The sequence below is a fragment of the Heptranchias perlo genome, chromosome 11 (assembly GCF_035084215.1).
Source record: "Heptranchias perlo isolate sHepPer1 chromosome 11, sHepPer1.hap1, whole genome shotgun sequence".
NCBI lineage: Eukaryota > Metazoa > Chordata > Chondrichthyes > Hexanchiformes > Hexanchidae > Heptranchias > Heptranchias perlo.
This window is the reverse complement of record NC_090335.1, coordinates 27,829,018-27,848,944: the sequence shown is the minus strand read 5'-3', so window position 1 is coordinate 27,848,944 and position 19,927 is coordinate 27,829,018. Positions and strand designations below refer to the sequence as shown.

Genomic DNA, 19,927 nt, shown 5'->3' with positions numbered 1-19,927 from the left:
TGCTTGCTTATACCCACTGTCTAGGCTCACACATGAAGAATGGGAATTTGGGCACAGTATTGTGCCTGGCACTCTTGAAAATGTACTCCGGCAAGGAGTCAACACTCTCTCTCCGGCATGGAGAAGGGGAGGGAGAACATGGACAGAAAAATAGGGACAAAAAAGGGAGGTACAAAAATGGATAAGGAGGATTGTTTATTGGTTTCACTGAGGATTGTTTATGGTGAAACCATCCCATTACGTGGAACAATAATTAGTTGATCTGAATTTAGAGACTACTCGTTTTGTCTTGCTGTAGATGAATAATCTAATTCATCTATGAACAAAATGAGTACAGTTCACAAATACACAGCTTTCCAATGACTTCCTACTTTTGAACATAAAAGTACTACTTTGTGTAAGTCACTTAACTTGCTCTCTGATACACAGAGGATGCACTCAGCATTTGGTCAGCAGGTGGCACTCATTCACAATCTAGTCTCCTTATAGTACTTGGTTGTAAGTACTGTACAAACGTGCCTGACTCTGTTAACAGAAGCCTCAATCCAGCTACCTCAGTATTTTAATTTGATTTTAGGAACAGAAGTGTTTGGAAGACAAGGCATTAAAATATTAATTTGTCATGGCCCTTTGACACTTCATTATGGTGCTTCTAGCATGGCTTTGACAGGCTCATTTCAAAATGTAAGACTACAATTCACAATTTTTTTTTGAGGGACTGGAAGATCAAGATACAAGTCATTTTTATTTCTGTAATAATAATGTAAGACATTGTCCAATGCCAATGAAATGGACCTACTTTGTCTGATGAAGGTCCTAAATATAGAATTAACAGTTGGGTTAGAGAATTACAGTCAAGAGATTCTGATGTTGTAAATCACCAAAGCCAGAACTGTATGTATATGTTATATAGCCATCGAAACATTAAGACTGTGTTACAGCCCATAAATCATTCTAACATGAACACAGTTTGGGTGATAGTGTAAAACAGGCGCTATCAATTCAGCCGCCCGTTATACATCGCTCCCAAATTTCATTTCCATAACTTCACCCAAAGTCAAAATTACCCCCACCAAGTCTTGCTTATTTTCTCTGAATTTACAAGTTTGGGGCTATTTTTAGAACCTCACTGAAAATATCTAAAATATCACAAATTTGTAGAGAAATCCATAAATTCTCCACTACTTCTGTGCTTGGAAAGTAGCCTTATTTCTTTTTACTATACATCAAAATAAAATCATACATTCCAGTTTTATACTTGTAATCTCATCAATGAGATGTACTTCCTGCTCCCTCAACCACCTTTCCACTCAACTTCTGACCACCCAACTCCCCTTCCTGGCTCCCATGCTAGCTGGCATTGTCAATGCTTCCTTCTCCTCAGGCATTATCCCTCTCCCCTTCAAAACTGCCATTGTCATCCCTACTCAAAAAACCCACCCTCATTTCTTCTGTCCTTGCCAACTAGTATCCATCTCCAACCTCCCTTTCCTCTCTAAGGTTATTAAAAGTGTTGTTGTCTCTCAGCTCTGTCTCCATTGTTCTTGAAACTCCCTATCTCAATCCCTCCAATTAGGCTTCCACCCCTCTCGCAGCATGAAAACCACCCTAACCAAAGTCATAAATTACATTTTCTGTCCCTGTGACCATAGTGCATTATCCTTCCTCGTCCTCCCCAACCTCTCCGCAGTGCTCGACATGGTTCACCATACCATTCTCTTCCAAGGCCTCGCCTCCATTTACCAGCTCTGAGGGACTGCTCTTGCATGGTTTCATTCCTACCTATTGAATGTAACCAGTGCATTCCCTAAAATGGCTTCTCTTTCTTCTCCTGCACCGTGTCCTCCAGAGTCACCCAAAAATCAATCCTTGCCCCCCTCATCTTCATGCTGCCCCTTGGTGACATCAACTGCAGGCAGGGGGTCAGTTTGATAAGTATGCTGTAAGACATTCAATTCAAGAAGGCGGCCAACCACTACCTTCTCGGGTCAACAAGGGATGGGCAGTAAATGCCGGCCTTGCCAGGTGACACCCATGTCCTGAGAATAAATTTTTTAAAAGCCAGCTATGTATTCAAATGGGAATCATGATCAAGACATGATGAAAGGGGGATTTCCCACAAATACTTGCTTCTAAATGGTTACTAACAGCCACGGTGATTCCTGGAGAAAATATACAATTGTACAGATTTCCTCAGGGAATCTCAGTGATCATTTTACTGCACATATGTTGCGGAAGTGAATGACTAATGGCATGTGTTGTTTAATAACTCAGGGAATGTAAGAAGCAACAGAGAGAGATGGTTAGCACATACCAAGAACATATAGAAACTTTATTTCAGATTTCCAACATGCAATTTTCTTTTGTGTCCGTCTTTTATCTTGGTCTTATCACACTCATTTTCATACAGGAAAACGAATGAGGTAATACAGGGAAATGTGTAGCATGCATAATTAGTCTGATAAGGATGTGGCAGCAATATTCTTAATCTATACAGTCTATTGTGCAAGGGAAATATTTTTGGAAGCATCTACTTTTGTTGTACTTGAATAAATTGTGAATACTGCTGTAATTGTTTTGGCAGCATAATCCTGCTATTGTGTACTGGGAGTAGGAAGTGAATCCCTGCTACTTCTGCTTATTTATTTTCAAATTAGGAGCCACTCAAATGTTTCATTTACTTCTCTGCGCTCCTCCAATTCTTGCCTCTTGCGCATCCCCGATTTTAATCGTTCCACCGTTGGCGGCAGTGCCTTCAGTTGCCTAGGCCCTAAGCTCTGTAATTCCCTCCCTAAATCTCTCCGCCTCTCTACCTCTCTCTCCTCCTTTAACACGCTCCTTAAAACCTACCTCTCTGACCAAGCTTTTGGTCACGAATCCTAATATTTCCTTATGTGGCTCAGTGTCAAATTTTGTTTGATAATGATCCGGTGAAGCACCTTGGGATGTTTTACTACATTAAAGGCGCTATATAAATGCAAGTTGTTGTTGTTGTGTACAATGTAAATATTTATTGCACTAATTGTATTGCAATTAAATAAAGTGGGGGCAATCCTTCCTTTTTTGCTCATTTCAATTTTGCTTACAGTTTCTCTCTATTTCAAATCCTGTCACCAATGCTTAGTATCCTTAATCCATACTTATACAAATAATGTCAATGCTGTTCTTTGGTCAACTCACTCAAGTGTAGGATGGTAGGGATTTGATTCCTCTGACAATTTTCAGAATGTCCCCAGATGACCTAGCTGAAACAGCAATTTAACCCCCTGGGTGAAGCCTGTGTACATATTTTGGTCAAGATTGGATTCAAACCCTTGTCTGCTAGTTAACAATGCAAGCAGAGTTAAATACTCTATGGTATCCATTCATCACTACTTTTGTTTCACCAGGTGTACACTATAGCTAATCAATGATCTAGTTATCTGTTTGTTTAGTATTTCCTATTGTACACAATTCTGGTTAGATGCAACATTATCTTTATTTTGATATATTGGACATAACAGGATTGTACTTGGTGAGATATTGAAGGGTGACCAGTGCCCTTGGAATCTTACCTCAGCAAGGTCAAAGAGCAGAATAAAGAAAAGTGGCAAGAAAAAAGGTAGCAACAATATTTTGACAGAAATGCTATTTGTGTTTCCTCATTTATGAAATATACCAGTCAGTAAAGGAAACATCAGCAAATGTGCTACTTGGAACTGCCAGAGTGCTTTACCAGAGTCAGCAGTGTGCTGGTCCGGTGCCCACTCTCTCCAAGTTGTAGGAGTCATACAGTTACTCATTTCACAAAATGAAGCACATTGGAGTCTTGCAGAGATTCTACTTTGATAATTAGACATATATAACTTTTAGGAAAAAAATCCCTCAATTTTCCTCCCTTATTGTATCCCTCCCTTCCTGAAGATGGTGACTGATGCTGAAGTATTGTTCCATGGGTGCCAGATGCCTTTTGGTGCCTCAGTGGCTGTTGGCAGACTATTTTATCATCGGAGGAGCATCACAACTAAACCTGGGTTCTGTCAACACCCAATGTCCACACACATACTTCCCAGAAAGCATCAGTGGATAGTAATCAGGAGCAGGAAATTTGACTGATTTCTCCCTCCCTCCAGGTGGTGAACTCAGTTACAGTGCCCCTAATGCCACTCTGGCTGGAAATCAGTTAATTCAGCAAAGGCCAGGGATTAAACCTGGGACTTGGCTGTTCTGTAAGGCTCAGTACCACACCGTGCAATATAATACCCACTGAGCCATCAGGGTTGCTTAATAAAATTTTTAAGGCATTTTCTTTTTATTGTTTGCATTTAGGTTTGTATAAACTAAAAACAGAATTAAGTGGTCAGTAGTGTAAATTAATGTTTTCTAGTGCCTCAGATCCAATCAGAAACTATTGTTAACGCACTACATGAATATATAATATTGTGCAAAGCATCACATTGCAACTGTGGAACTTCACTTACTTTCTTTCTTGTAGCAGCACGATTTCTTTCTGCACTTTGTGGTACTCCTCAGCCACCCTGCAGTGCTGCTGAAACACCAGCATAGATTCCTTGGAGTTGAGGCATGGCTGCAGAGGCTAACAAGCAAAAGAAATTAGAATCCTTATGTGGATCATATCTGATGCATTTCTCCAATCAAGTTATAAATCCTATCAGGCCGGTGCAGCATATTTCTGTATTAGCACACTCTGCCATGAAGTAGTAGGATGTCGGTTCACTCCTCCAGCTCACTAATTTCAAGTTTTCATTTTCACTTAAGTTCTCCTGAAGTGATGACCAGAGGCTGAGTAATTCTCCAAAGAAAGTTGGGAAAGCTAAAGGATATCAGCCTAAGCTACTCTCGTGCACCTCACAATCAGAATGGGTCATCTGCCATCTCTCATGGTTGAAAAATGGTACATGCAGCAGGAAAGGGGTCCTAAGCAGGTAAGAAGGGTAACACGGTGGAACACTGAGGTAAGTGCAACAGCATAATGGTGCAGCGCCTTGGGCCACCAACATGCTGTTCCCCAGATAGGTAGGACATGGGTTCAGCATCACCATTCCCCACAGGGTGAGGTCTCAAATTCACAACAAGGAGTCAAACGGAGGCCAGAGGCATTCCCAATGGCTAGGAAGGAAAATAAGGTCAGAGAGATCATCCTCCCAGGCTGCTATTATACACCTGACTATAGAGTGGCGTTGGCAGAGATCGCACAGCATGTCCCTGTCCACCCTCTTGGTGGAGATGTAGCAACCTGAAGGAAGGAAACCAGGAGTAAATAAATACAGCACAAGGGAGAGGAATGACTCAGAAATACATGGGAAAGAATTACATATATTTTTTAGGATAGCAACTATAAACTGAGCATGTTCCAGCAAAATGTAGGTTAAGGCTCAGGCTCTATTTAACCATTACATTAATAGGAAAATCACCTCTAGGTCTTTCAATCCCCATTGTATCAAGCTTCAGATATTGTGGTTCATCCATCTGCCTACTTGGAAATAACCATTAAGTCACATGTAATACAAACTCCTTCTGTCTAATTTTTTTTTGAAACATAGCATTCTGACTCTTATTAAGTTCAATGAATTATCACAAGTTGCACAAACTAATGGCTTGACATGATTAAAGGTTCAAGATGTATTAGTAATATACAAATGTCATCTTAGCAAACTTAGTACCTGGCTGTGATTTTAATTAGCAAATCTCGGACTAAGTAAAGACGGCACAAAATTTTACTTTTGCCCATTTGGTTTCAGATTTTGTTTGTCACAAATTGCTTATCTCACAATATGCCACTTCATAAGATGTCATATCTCATCCTAAAATTTGATATCACATCATAATATAATCACTTAATTTTATTTAATCTGCTGCCAAGTCATGTCCCTGTGATGGAATCAGAGTGCTGCTGCACCTCAAACAGTAAAATTAAATTTTTTTGCTGTTGTGACTTCAGAAAGAGATAGACAAATGTATTTTTTTTAAAGACATAATTTGTCTTGATGTCAGGGGAAAACAGTATACTAAGCTGGTTGGAGAGAAATGTATTTCTGTGGGTGCCATCTAGCTTAGCTGGTTCTCCACAGTATCCATAAATTAATTGCATGCCCTTGAATTGCTAATGAATACAAAGTTGCCAACAGAAAGAAAAGATAACACTTGTTATATTTAACTGCCACACCTCCAAAGGAGTTTCACGTCAGTTGAAATCACGTCATTGCTTTAGGCCTTGGTTGGTGTCTAGCTGTTTTCGTTAGAACAAAGAAAATTAAGGGATGATTTGATGGAGGTGTTTAAAATTATGAAGGGATGGGACACAATTGATAGAAACAGACTGTTTTCAGTGTTTGAGGAGTCTGGAATGAGGGAATATAGATATAAGATTAAATTAAGAGATTTAGGATGGAGACAAGAAGAAACGTTTTTTTTAAAAAGGGCTGCGAGACTATCAGTGATTGAAGCAGAAACCATGTCAACATTTAAGAAAAGATTAGATAGGTGGTTGAAGGAAAGGGGAATAAAGGGATATGGGAACAGAGCGGGCACATGGGATTACATTTGTGGAGGGCAAACACCAGCACAGAGTGGTTGGGCCAAATGGCCTGTTTCCATGTAATTCTACGACATGAGCAAACAACTCAAAAGACAGGTAAGGGGATGCTATGCATGCCATTTCCACTCAGGTAGTCAAATTAATTATAATTATTTTGGGTATCAAAGGAAATTTGCCTGTGGAGACCCAGAACAATGGTATAAGTTGGTATAAGTATAATATGTTTTCCTAGGGTCTTTAGTTCCCTTTTTGACTTTCTATTTCCAGGTGATGAGAAGGGGCACAATGAAAGTAAGCTGGCTATATGCTCATCAGAGAATCGGTTAAAATATTCTAAAAAGAACAGAAGATTTTGGACTATTATTTTTCAAAACAGTATAAATGCTGCTAGCTGAATGCTGTATTCATTTGCTTCTGTGTAATAATTTTTCTTACAAATAAATAAATTTAACTATTATTTTTAGCCTGAATACAACCGTCTCACAGAGTGGTGGTTTTATGCCTTTCAAAGTGGATAGGAGAACTTTTTGGCAAACCATAAAATCTCCGGTGCAAAATACCGATGTAAAAGGGTAATTGTTTGTCACGTGGCACACTAACCCACTCACGTTTCAGTTCGAAAAAGATGTAGGTCTGCCTTCGGACTGAAAAATGTTAGGAAGAGAGCCCAAAATGTAACAGTCCCATTCTGTCAGATATATATCATGTAGGCTTTATCTTAGCAAATACTGTACTTGTGAACACTTTCGTCACATAGCTTTTTATTTCTTTACTCTTGCATAGACTTTACGTGATAATGGATAAGCCATGTTGAGTGAGGTATTTTTTGAATAACCTTATTGTATCTGGCTATCAGTCAGCTCAACATTATTTTTATGGTTCTGAAGTTATTCAGGGCCATGCTATTTCTATTTCTTGTTTCCATCCTGCATAGATGAGTCATGGTTGTGAATGTGTCAGGAGTGATAGGAAGTAGCTTTTTGCAGTTGGCACAATGTTAACAATAGCTTGTATTAAATTGTTATTTTACACGTAATCCAGTCTTAACAGTGGATCGAATTCCTGGAATGAATGAAAGAATACTCTTAGGTTTCAATACTAATTTTGGTTTCTGGCATGCTAATACTAACATAGTCGTTATGACAAACTCCTGATATTATCCAAAAAGATTCAGCATGGGATGCATACAATTGTCAGGAACATAAATTAAGTTGGAATTTTAAGAAGACATTTATTATTAATTGGCTTCATGATTTAGCCAGGCAGCTTTTTAGTTGGAAGCTGAGGAGGGGAGGGGAGGGGGAGTAGAGCAGGATTAGAGGCCCTGGATAAAAGGTAAGGGGGGGTGGGGGAGGGAGATAGAACAGGACTAGATACCAGAGAAGCCCAGGAAGGGAGAGAATTGAAGACTGACAGAGGATAACAGAGCAGGGCTGAAGCTCAAAGTAAGTGGCTGCATTGCTGTAAACAGTGATACCAGTTAGATAAGTCTGGCCAGAGTGGGGCGAGGGGATGATGGGGGAAAGGCAGGAAGGAGGGGGAAAGGGGAAGACAGGAAAAGAGGGAAAATAGATTGTAGTGGGGAGGAGGTGGGACAAAGGAGGAGAGGAGGCCACTTTTTTGGTCTGCAAACTTGTGGTGTATATTTTTAAATATACACCACAAGTTGCTACCTACTCTTGCCTGCTGTAAGCCGCAAATGTTTTTTAAAATAAATATTTGTCAATGTGGTAATGTTAAGCAACACTAGAAAAGCTTGTAAAAACTTTGTGATTTAGGTGTTTATTAACTTTATGTTGTCAACACTTCCACATATTTTGCCCTTGTTTTAGAAAAATGAATAAAAGTCTGTCCTCTGTCAAATAAGTTTTGAGTATTTAGTAACAGCAGATCATTATCTTCAGAAATTCCTACAATAGTAGTTCATAATATTATATAATCATCCAGATTTTTTAAATTTGAATTATTTTTTGTATGAAGTACCAAAGTTCTGTACTTTAAATTAAGGTGCCTAGCTATCTTTACTATGGAGAGGCAATGGGGGGAAAATTGGATAAGGGTCTGTTTCGGGCGGCAGTAGCGCGATAGTACCCCGCGCCCAATGGACTCTACACAGGCAGGACACAAGTTTGGACCCACCCGAGGACTTAACTGCAATCAGCCTTCCTTTCCAGGCCCTGCACATGGAATCAATGCAATTTGCACTTTCCACCACCAGAGGGAGCTCAATCTCTTAAAGGGAGGAAGTGTCTTAGAAATCTCTTAAAGGTAGCTGGTACCTGTTATTTGCTGAAAATAATAGTCTACTATCTGTACGGGGTCTGAACGGACATCAAACATTGCACACGTAAAATACATATGCAGGTCCCATGCCTATGTTTACACACTGACGAGTTATGTTAAAACATTGAATAAAGGTTGCACACTACTAAATCCCACATCCTCCAATCTGCATGCCAGACCTCACCAATCTGCCGATCTGAGTTGGTACCAGGCCTGCAAGAGTGCATGCACCAAGGTTCTCTGCTGATGCTCTAGAGACCTTGGGTGCAAGAGGTGGACAGAAGGAGGGGCATCCTATATCTGCAAGAGGGGCAAGAGGCCCTCCAGGCATATACTCAAAAGGCAGTGGGAGACAAAATCAATGACAGGCACACAGCATCATGAACATGGATGCACTGCAAGAAGTTCAATGCTTTGACATGAGTGGTCAATGTGAGTGAGGTCAACTGTCAAGTGGTGTCTCCTACCAACTGCACCACACACTACACCCCCCATCACCCACATACCAATAAACTCTTTCCATCAGTACTCAACTCTTCCAATCCGATGCTTCCTCTCACCCTTACACATTACCACTGTTTCAAGCCGTCCACCCACAACTCACAAGCCACACACACTGGCAGCTATTCAACTATGACAGGCACATCACCCAGACACATGTCCCGCTTTCTTGCAGGAGAAGGTGGCGCATATCAAGAGGCAGCAAGTGGCAGTGGTATTTAGCCCCTCGGCCTATTCCGCCATTCAATGAGATCATGGTGGACCTGTGACCTCATTCCATATACCCATCTTAGCCCCATATCCCTTAATACCCTTGGTTCACAGAAATCTATCAATCTCAGATTTAACATTCACAAGTGAGCTAGCATCAACTGCCGTCTGCAGAAGAGCACTCCAAATGTCTCCCACCCTTTGCGTGTAGAAACATTTCCTAACTTCACTCCTGCATGTTCTGGCTCTCAATGTTAGGCTAAGTCCCCGCGTCCTAGTATTGAAGTCTAGGAGATCTCCAAAAACAGTCACAAATGTCTTGCCAGCCAGAAGCAATAATCCAGCCACTAACCTGTAAATCCTGCATGGTCCCTTTAAATAGCGCTAGTGGGGGGTCCTCCAGCCACTTGAAGACACGTTCAAATGGTCGGGGTTAAGACTGCGCGTTGAGTTGAGCGTTAAGTCCCAAAATGGTGTCTATCATTTTAAATCAGCGTTGCACACTGATTGAAGCCAATTTCTCCCTACTTTAAATGATTCCAGCGTTCATTTTCTGCACCTATGCTAACTCCTATACCAAGATGGCGTCTGGCGCACGTCACGCAGGAAACGTGCGTGCGCATCCAAGACGTCATCTTGGATGTCGGAGAGGCCGTGTTGCGCCAAAACAACGGGCACTACACGGCCCAATTTAGCGCCCAATAGCTCTTCTCTAATCATAATGGCCCAGAATTTGTTGAAAAAATAATGGTGTGTGAACGACGCATGCCGTTATTAATGTACAAATGTACAACTTGTAGCAAGGAGGAGATACCCTGTAGATTGTGAATCGCTGCAAACTACTGGCCCATTTGTGCTGCTCTGCTGTTAACTTTGCGCAAACGGCATCGCCCCCCCCCACCTTTAACCTCCCCATGATTTTCATGAAGTTGCTGCATTTTCACATTAATTGTCCATTAAACTCGCCACAAAAAATTAAGTCCAGTAATTAACACCTAAGCACCCTTTTAACATGATAATTGTGAATGACTGCCAATCAACCCCTCTTGCCCAGAAAGTGAACAATTAAAAGTGTGGAGACTCATTCCTTCAGGTTGTGAATAGTTGTTGGAGATTATTAAAATATCAAATTTTAAATTAAAATTTTTTTTTCTTACTTTTCCTTTGTCTCTTTTTTCTCTCTCTCTTAATCCAATCCTTCGTTCCCTCTCTATTTCTCTTTCTGTACCTGATTTGACATTGAATTCACCCACTCTAATTCACCCTCCTTCCCAGTTTATTTCTTAATCTTTAAATCTCATCGGTTAAGGAGATACACTGTTCATTCCGTTGTTCACCAAGGTCCCAGATGCCTTGTTACCCTCACTACGCCGTTATCAGCTCACACTTTCAGCAACTTTGTGGGCAAAAAATTTTGAAACCTAAACATGCACGAACACATCTAACTAACAGGGCACGCCGTGAGATGTCGCACTCCAGCAAAATCTGGGCCGTTGTGTTTGCGTTTTGTGGGGTTATAGTTCACAGTTTGAAAGACAGTTGTGACCAATTCCCCAACATCCGTATAGAGTGCCAGAAGACACTGGGGGGGGGGGGGTGCTATTTTGAACTATCTTACAAAACGACCATGAAGTGCCCGCCCGATAGCTACAGCATGTCGCCTGATCAATTTTCATGGTCAGACCTCATTTCTATACCACATGCTCACACATTTCAAGCAGCTCGCTGATTGGAGAAGGACCAAAATCTGGCGTTGTCTGTGTGGTGCCCAGCCAGTGCAAGTAGGTGGAGCTGGTTGGGGGGCTGCAGAGGGTTGGGCATCACAAGGGTTAATTTTTGAGGGGCCAGTAGGTGTGTTAGTGCTTCTCCTAACCCCTCAAACATTGCTTTTATTTTTTAGTAGCAATGGGCAGAATGTGCACTGCACATGCTCCGCCAAGTGGCACCAGGCATAGCCTAACCAGCGGTCCTCAAAGGGGCCTCTGCAGGTTTCCCAAAAACAGGTTAAGTTTCAGACGAGCCACTGGCGGCAATGGGTGAGCAATTTTTCCCCCCATTTTTCAACTGCTGCCCATTCCATTTTCCAGTGTAAACAGGGGAGGTGGCAGGTGAAAATTGCCCCCACTTTGTATGGGAAATGTCACTGAGGGTTTGTCACTATACATCATCTCACAGTAATCTATGTAAAGTCTACCATGGATTTCAGGTCAATCATGTATAACAGATCTGTGCCAAATGATACAGAGTCTATTCCTCTTAATTCAAAGTTTCTTAATTTGAATTATCTGATAATTCCAATTGAGAAGGTGCATAAAATCTCCTGTGCTATTTTATTATTGGATAATTATTAACTATTGGATAATTCAATTTTTTCAAGCTTAAAACCACTTAGAATTAACAGTAGACTGTATAGGCATGTATCCTTTACTGAGAATTCTGGTCCACTAATAAGCCACTTCATTTACATATTTCATTTACATTCTCTATTGCCTGTACCCAGGAAACGTAATTACCATGAAACATACAAAGATTGGCAATTTTTGTGAGACAAATGGTGGAGATAAGGATACTTTATTCTAGAGAATTGAGTCCTACTACAGATGTTGAGTTGATTGGGTATCAATTATGCTTATGAACCTTTTGCAACATTAGTAACTTCACAATGTATGTAATGAGGTAAAAAATTCAGCTGTAGCTTCCTTACTTTATCCTTGTTTCCTTAAGCATTCCTCAATGAATTTCATTGGCTGCTGCTGACTTATGAATATTCAAACACTCCATTTGAATTATTGTGTTATTCATCTCTTTTTTCCATTAACTTAGAGATATATCCTATCTTTCCAACAGCTGGAAAGGACCAGCACCAACTTCTATTGTAAAAAATGTTGAAAAAAAGTGAAAATTTCCACCATGTTGTTTTGCTCTCCCATTTTCTTACCTCCCTGACCACCCAGGACTCCCACTTGTTCTTTGATTATTAGAGTGTGTTAATAGTATCCGATAACATTTTATTCACCTCAGTAGTCTTCGCATTTTTTTCCCCATTTTTCTCTTTTCATTTCAGTTTCTTTTTTTAAACATACTCATTTTAATTTTATATCCATTCTCCTTTCCCTATTTCTGTGAATCTTTTAAACACAATCACACTGCCTATTAATTACTCATTTGCTGCTATTATCGCCTCTTTTGTAACATTTCAGCTTCTTTATCACTGATTTTTTTTTTTAGGAGGGGGAGATATTAAGTAATTACATAATTAAATTCTAGTTAATTTCATAATAAGCATGACAAATTATTATTGATTTTCAATGGGTAGACTCTTTGTATATGGCTGCACTCTTCTACCGCATCATAACAAAATTGCTGCTATCTTTTATACTTTATGACATCAAGGTATGACAGATAAACTAAATGTTACGTGGGGGTGATCTCAACTTAGCAGTCACCTATAAGAAAATATTCTCATCCTTGTGTCTAAATCCCTTCTTGGCCTCATCCCTCCCTACTTCTGTAACGTCCCCCAGCTGTACAACCACACTCCCTCTGTTCCTCTGACTCTGGTCTCTTGTGCATCCTCCCTCCCTTTGTCCCCCAATTGGTAGACATACCTTAAATCCCAAGGTCCAGAATTGTCTCCCTAAATTCCTCTGCTTTTCCACCTCTCTTTCCTCCTTTAAGACCCTCATTAAAACCCACCTCTTCAACCAAGTGTTTGGCCACCCCCTCCTAATATCTTTTTGGCGATCATTTATTCCTTATGCCTCTGTGAAGTGCCTTGGGGTGTATTTTTCTACATTAAAGGCACTACATAAATGCACGTTGTTGTTTTTATTGTTGTCTGCAAGTGTACAGAATAAATGCCCAGGAGTAACATGAACATTTTCATTTTTATAAATATAAAAACCAAGTGCAAAAGCTTTGATTTTCCTAATTTTTGTTTGAACAGAACAATCTAAATTCTAGATATATTATCCACAGAAAAGATGTTCAGCTCAGTTTCCACAGACCATCCAGGCCATAAGGATGGGCTGAAATCTTCTGATCGCAGGCCTGTGTCAGTGCTGGTATACACACAACTAGTGGAAAGAAACAGAGTAGTCTGAAGTACCTGGCTCTATGGATTTCCTTTTTTTGTGTGAGGAGTGACTGATTTCTGTCTGACACCATCCCGCAGTGGCACAGTGGAAATTAGGGGCTTGCAACGTGGGGAATCGTGGGTGTGAGCCCCTGTTGTGGTGCTCAGTGGAACAACAATAAACTGTCACCATGCTACCCTCTGCCAAACAGTATGTGCTTCTGAAAATTACACTGGATGTATTTAATGGTAAATTAATAAATATTAGAGCATATTTAATGTCCTTCTGACTTTCCACTCAATAACAACAACTTCCATATATATAGCGCCGTTAACGTACTCAAGTCCAAAATGGTGACTTTCTATCCAGCTGAAAGGAGTAAGTTTAGCACTTTAAGCTTTCTGAGAGACTATGTGACGTGACAGGCAAAATAATATGCTAGCCCGACTGGACTGTAAGTTCCAGCAAGGAATGATTTGCAATTAGCTAAACTTTCAACATTCTTTGGGCTACAAGTTTCTCCATGTTAAATTTAAGTTTGCTGCCACATAAGGAATCTTAATAATGTTAGAATTCTTGTTGAATTTTAACTATTTGTGCAGGTAATACTGCACAAAATCACTAAGTTTATGTGCTATAAGGTGCCAATGTTGTGTACTTTTAAGGCCTGTAAGGTGCATTATTGGGGTGACAATCATTTTAGTTTCTTGCTCCTAAAATGAAACACAACTCAATATGTTTTACCTGTAGGTGCTGATCAAGTTGGAGGTAAACGCTTGGAATAAAATCATCAGGGATATTCAGCTCTGAGGAAAGATAAATGAATGTATCAGGTAAATAAAGTAATATTAAATTAAAATAAAAGCAAATAAAAAAGTAAACAATTCTTATCATTACTATAGTTCTATAAGTTCTAATGCTTACATAATGAACTTAAAGGAAAGGATCATTCATGGTAGCATGGTAGTACACGTCATGGAGTGGTAGAATGTGGGTTCTTAGCCAGGTCATGATAGAGAAAGACAGAATGGAGTAATTGTTCTTTCCTGTACAGCTTCCTGGTGACTAGAAGTAAAAGAAAAACAGCAGTGGCAGAGACCCGAGAGCAGGTTGTTTGCCTGCCCGCTCACAGCAAGAAAGGCGTGTGGGTGGGAACCCGAAAATGATTAGAAAAATACATTAAAAAATGAAGCCCCAAAAAACTGCTTCATTGCAATTTGTCCCTTTGTAACTGGGCTTTGCAATGGGCTACGCCAACACTGAAAATGGCATCGCATGAAGTAGTTTTTTTTAAACATAATTGCTGAAACTGTTCAATAATTGTGTTAAGTACAGTAGTGTGGCACGGTGTCTACAGTGCATTTTTACACATGAATCACACCGTATGCTGGTCTGACATGAATAATAACAGCCTCTGCTGTATAAAGATGGCTTTAAGAAAATTGAAAATCATTCCCCTATTTACTTCCCTCTGCCAAGTTAACACACATGCTGTTTTTCGTCAGTTGCTATCCTGAAAGAATATTTTCTGTTAAATTGCTTTTAGTATAATGCAGAATTAATTTACAACAAATATTTGCATTTGTACATCATTGACATAGTATACAGCATTTGTGGTTCAGTGTACATAAAAACAGATTGATTGAAAAGAAGCGAGTGTTACATAGCAGCTAATGGACAGCCCAGGAGACTGGCTCTGGCGACTCGTATTGCTTTTTGCTGTTGTGGTTGCCTACTGCAACAATGTCAATGTCTGTTGGATCTTTATTTGGTTGCACCCGTACAGCTCTCATGAATTTCAATGAGCAGGTCGATTGGTACATGTACCAGTCCATCGCCTATGTGAGGGCTGTTGGTGTGACAGCAAAGGTCAAAATTGGGAACCATACTGGGAAGAAATTCTCCTGTTTCAGCCTCCTTCTCCTCTCATCCTCCCCTGCAACCCCCCCACCTTCTCCAGGGAGTTGAGGCGGTGGGGGGGGGGGGGCGGGGGGGAGAATCTGGACAGAACTTGCTCAGCAGGGGCAGGGCAGACACTATGCAAAATAAGTTTGTCATGAAGAGGACAAACTTGTTCAACAAAGGGGGGAGAGTAAGGATAGGGAAGCAGGTAATGAGGGAGTTGCTGGGAGTGGGGGGGAAAGAGAATGCCAGGTGGGCAGTGGAGGGAGAGATTCAAAATATTATTCAAGAGGAGGCAAAGGAAAAGAAAGGGGCTCAATGGGGGTGGGGGGAGTTTCAATAGCATCGACTGGGTTATGTGGGAACGGAGAGAAATTTCATATACGCTTCCTGTTGTGTTAATTGGGACATTATGTTGATTTATTCACAGGCTGGACCTCTCCTCCCTTTCAATCATAGGCGCTAATAGGTACAAGATGGGATAAATGAGAAAAGGAGAGAAAAATAGTGGTTGGTGAAATCAAAAAGAAAATCCCACTAAAAATTATATTTGACCAAGAGCACAGGCCTTTCGCTATCCTTGATAACTAAAAGTATACTTCCAGCATAATAAACAACAGCTTAAAAGCAGCATTTGATTTAGTTACATACGAGGTGAATGAAAACAATTCATTCTGCTGTCTAAAGATGAATGCACTGTATTGTATACATGTATTTATTGCAGAAATCAATTTAGTTACAACACTGCAACCAACTCCATGATCATTTATATTTATCACAAACTGTAATACTTTCCTTTAATAGAAACCATTTGACTTTTCCTAAAAATATTTGTCAAGTTTCAAAATTGCAGCAACTTCAAATTTCATTCAAAACACATATCTACAATTCTTTTTTCTGTTGAACATATCCAGGATTAGCAGAACATTCCTTGATTTTGTAAGAATTACACCATGAAGTAGAGAGAGAGAAATAAGTACTTTCAGAAAAAGATGGTCTGTTCTAAAATAAGTCAGCAAGGAAAAAAGGTAATTTGGCTTATTGCAGCTCATCCCTCCAGTAAATGAGCATGTTGCAACACTCACAATTCACTCAAGATTCCTGCAATTTGAGGACTTTTCTTAATATTCATGATTCAGACATAAAACTTAAACATAGCTTTCTACGTATTTAAGTTTCCCGTGTAAATCCTGAACTTAAAAAATCTTGCGCAGCTCGCAAGTGATGGTAACATTGACATTAACTCTCCCACCTTAATTGTATTGTGACGAAGAAATGCTTCTGGCTCTGTCACCTTGCTTGGTAAACATTTTTCACGCTTTGAGTAAATGTTTTTGAGATTAAGACTAAGTGCTGAGATACATTGGGGCGATGATGACAAAGAGGAGGGGTATTAAGAAGGGAAAAAAGGCTAGGACAGAGATTAGTGACAGCAAGAACTAGAGAGCATGAAGGAGAATGTCAATAGCCATGTCAAACATCTGTCTTGTATCTATTGTTGCGTTTGTTAACCATGGATTATTTCTTGATCGTAAAAACATGTGCTCATTACAAGTTATTTAATCACAGCATGGCCCACGTTCCCAAAGAAAACGCTCCATTCCACCTAGTGTCCAGATGAATTCACTACATCCTTTTCTTCCTTTATGATGGACAGCATATTCATTTTCCAAAAACAAATAACTGGATTTTGCAAAACATAAAACGTGAACTTTTAAACCTCATTGTCCTTCAGGTGCGATGAGGTCTTATGAAAGGGAGAATGCAAATAGTTAGTGCTTCATTCTGGATGTTGATCACTCCATCATCACTAAAATAAAGTTTATTTGGACTGCGTGATATATTGAGAGTCTAGCGATGCTCTGATTTTCTTGAAGAAAGAGAGATTTCTGGTCATTTGATGGGAATCCTTTGAGCAGTTATACTGGAATCAAGTCTGTGAACCATGGGCTTAGAAATTCCAGCCCGCTTATTTTTGGGAGTGCAGGGGAACACAGAGAGCAATCCGTACGCCTGAATCAACTGACCCGAGGCACATCCAATATTGGGTCTCGGGCTGCATTCTCATTGAGCCGGCGACCTGCGGATATCTAATAAGCGTCATCAGGCAGCTCATCGGCAAGGAGAAATGGAAGATCAGGCAGCTGCGTCACCAAAACTAGCCATCAGTTAAATGTGTAAAGAGGACCAGGAAGGGGGAGCAGTGGCCCACAAGCTTTGAAGGTGGGGTCGGCGGGAGCAGTCCTGCTCCTCCCAGCACCACATTCAGACAAGTGTATTTTAAAAACTTACCTTGCTGGTTGGTTGCAACCTGTTAGGCTGCATGTAAACCTACTTTTCCTGAATACAGCTGGCATCGCCTGCCTTATGGCAAACCAATATTGCAGAGGGCACTTCAAACAGTGGTTAGGCCCCTTATTTGCATATATAAAGGGTTTGACACCTGTTTCAGGCCTGTACCACTATGGCAGACGGCTCATAATAATCATTCACTTTTTGCCCACCATTTTGGAGGCTTAGGGAGTCCATCCAGTGTCTGAAAAACAGACAGTATGCAAACGAATTCCTAGGCCATGGTGTTGATTAGCGATTTATATTGAGGCATTAGTTTGCTTTGCTCATTATTACTCTCTAGGATGTGATAACCAACTTTGATGTCATTAGGTTGGGCGTGACATTTTTGTCTTAGCATTGCAATCTTCACAAACATAGCAATAGCACGCACTTGTGATCTGAACTATGTGTCTGTCTTTTTTTTTTAAATTATTCATTCTTGAGATATGGGTATCGCTGGCAAGGCTAGCATTTATTGCCCATTCCTAGATGCCCTTGAGAAGGTGGTGGTGAGCCTCCTTCTTGAACCGCTGCAGTCCATGTGATGAAGGTGTCCCACAACGCTGTTAGGTAGGGAGTTCCAGGATTTTGACCCAGCGACGATGAAGGAATAGTGATATATTTCCAAGTCAGGATGGTGTGTGACTTGGAGGTGATGGTGTTTCCATGCACCTGATGCCCTTGTCCTTCTGGGTGGTAGAGGTTTTGGGTTTGGGAGTTGCTGTCGAAGAAGCCTTTGCGAGTTGCTGCAGTGCATCCTGTAGATGATGCAGTCACAGTACTTCGGTGGTGGAGGGAGTGAATGTTTAAGGTGGTGGATGGGGTGCCAATCAAGCGGGCTGCTTTGTGCTGGATGGTGTGAAGCATCTTGAATGTTGTTGGAACTGCACTCATCCAGGCAATTGAAGAGTATTCCATCACATTCCTGACTTGTAGGTGGTGGAAAGGCTTTGTGGAGTCAGATGGGTCACTCACCATAGAATACCCAGCCTCTGACCTGCTCTTGTAGCCACAGTATTTATGTGGCCGGTCCAGTTAAGTTTCTGGTCAATGGTGACCCCCAAGATGTTGATGGTGGGGGATTTGACGATGGTAATGCCACTGAATGTCAAGGGGAGGTGGTTAGACTCTCTCTTGTTGGAGATGGTCATTGCCTGGCACTTGTGTGGCAAAAATGTTACTTGCCACTTATCAGCCCAAGCCTGTTTGTTGTCCAGGTCTTGCTGCATGCGGACATGGGCTGCTTCATTATCTGAGAAATTGCAAATGGAGCTGAACACTGCGCAATCATCAGTGAACAGCCTCACGTCTGACGTTATCATGGAGGGAAGGTCATTGATGAAGCAGCTGAAGATGGTTGGGCCTAGGACACTGCTCTGAGGAACTCCTGCAGCAAGGTCCTGGGGCTGAGATGATTGGCCTCCAACAACCACTATCATCTTCCTTCTGCTAGGTATGACTCCAGCCACTGGAGAGTTTTCCCCCTGATCTTCATTGACTTCAGTTTTACTAGGGCTCCTTAGTGCCATACTCGGTTGAAAGCTGCCTTGATGTCAAGGGCAGTTACTCTCACCTCACCTCTGGAATTCAGCTCTTTTGTCCATGTTTGGACCAAGGCTGTAATGAGGTCTGGAGCCGAGTGGTCCTGGCAGAACCCAAACTGAGCATCGGGGAGTAGGTTATTGGTGAGTAAGTTCCACTTGATAGCACTGTTGATGACTCCTTCCATCACTTTGCTGATGATTGAGAGTAGGCTGATGGGGCAGTAATTGGCCGGATTGGATTTGTCCTGCTTTTTGTGGACAGGAAATACCTGGGCAGGTTTCCTTCCCTAAAGGACATCAGTGAACCAGTTGGGTTTTTACAACAATCCGATGGCTTCATGGTCACCTTTGCTGATACTGGCTTTTTGTCTCAAACCCTCTTTTTTGACAGGGTCTCCATCCCCTTTACATTTACCCTGTGATTTCTAGCACTTCCAAGGGGAGGGTATATGCAGGCCCAGTGTTCAGATGTAAACGATGCAGAAAGGGGCATTTCTTGCTTCCCGGGTCTATTTCCTGCTGTAACATCTAAAGGGCAC

General features: G+C 41.0%; 1 protein-coding gene across 2 annotated transcripts in view; it reads right to left on the bottom strand.

Annotated features, from left to right (window-relative positions):
• LOC137326918 (MAP3K7 C-terminal-like protein) overlaps window positions 1-19,927 on the bottom strand; it is a 67,596-nt gene that overhangs the window by 18,520 nt on the left and 29,149 nt on the right. For both annotated transcript variants that reach the window (XM_067992299.1, XM_067992298.1), the window contains 2 exons: window positions 14,353-14,414; window positions 4,461-4,576 (listed from right to left, as the gene is read on the bottom strand). In XM_067992299.1, coding sequence (XP_067848400.1) covers window positions 4,461-4,576; window positions 14,353-14,414 — 178 coding nt within the window. The remainder of the gene's footprint in view (window positions 1-4,460; window positions 4,577-14,352; window positions 14,415-19,927) is intronic.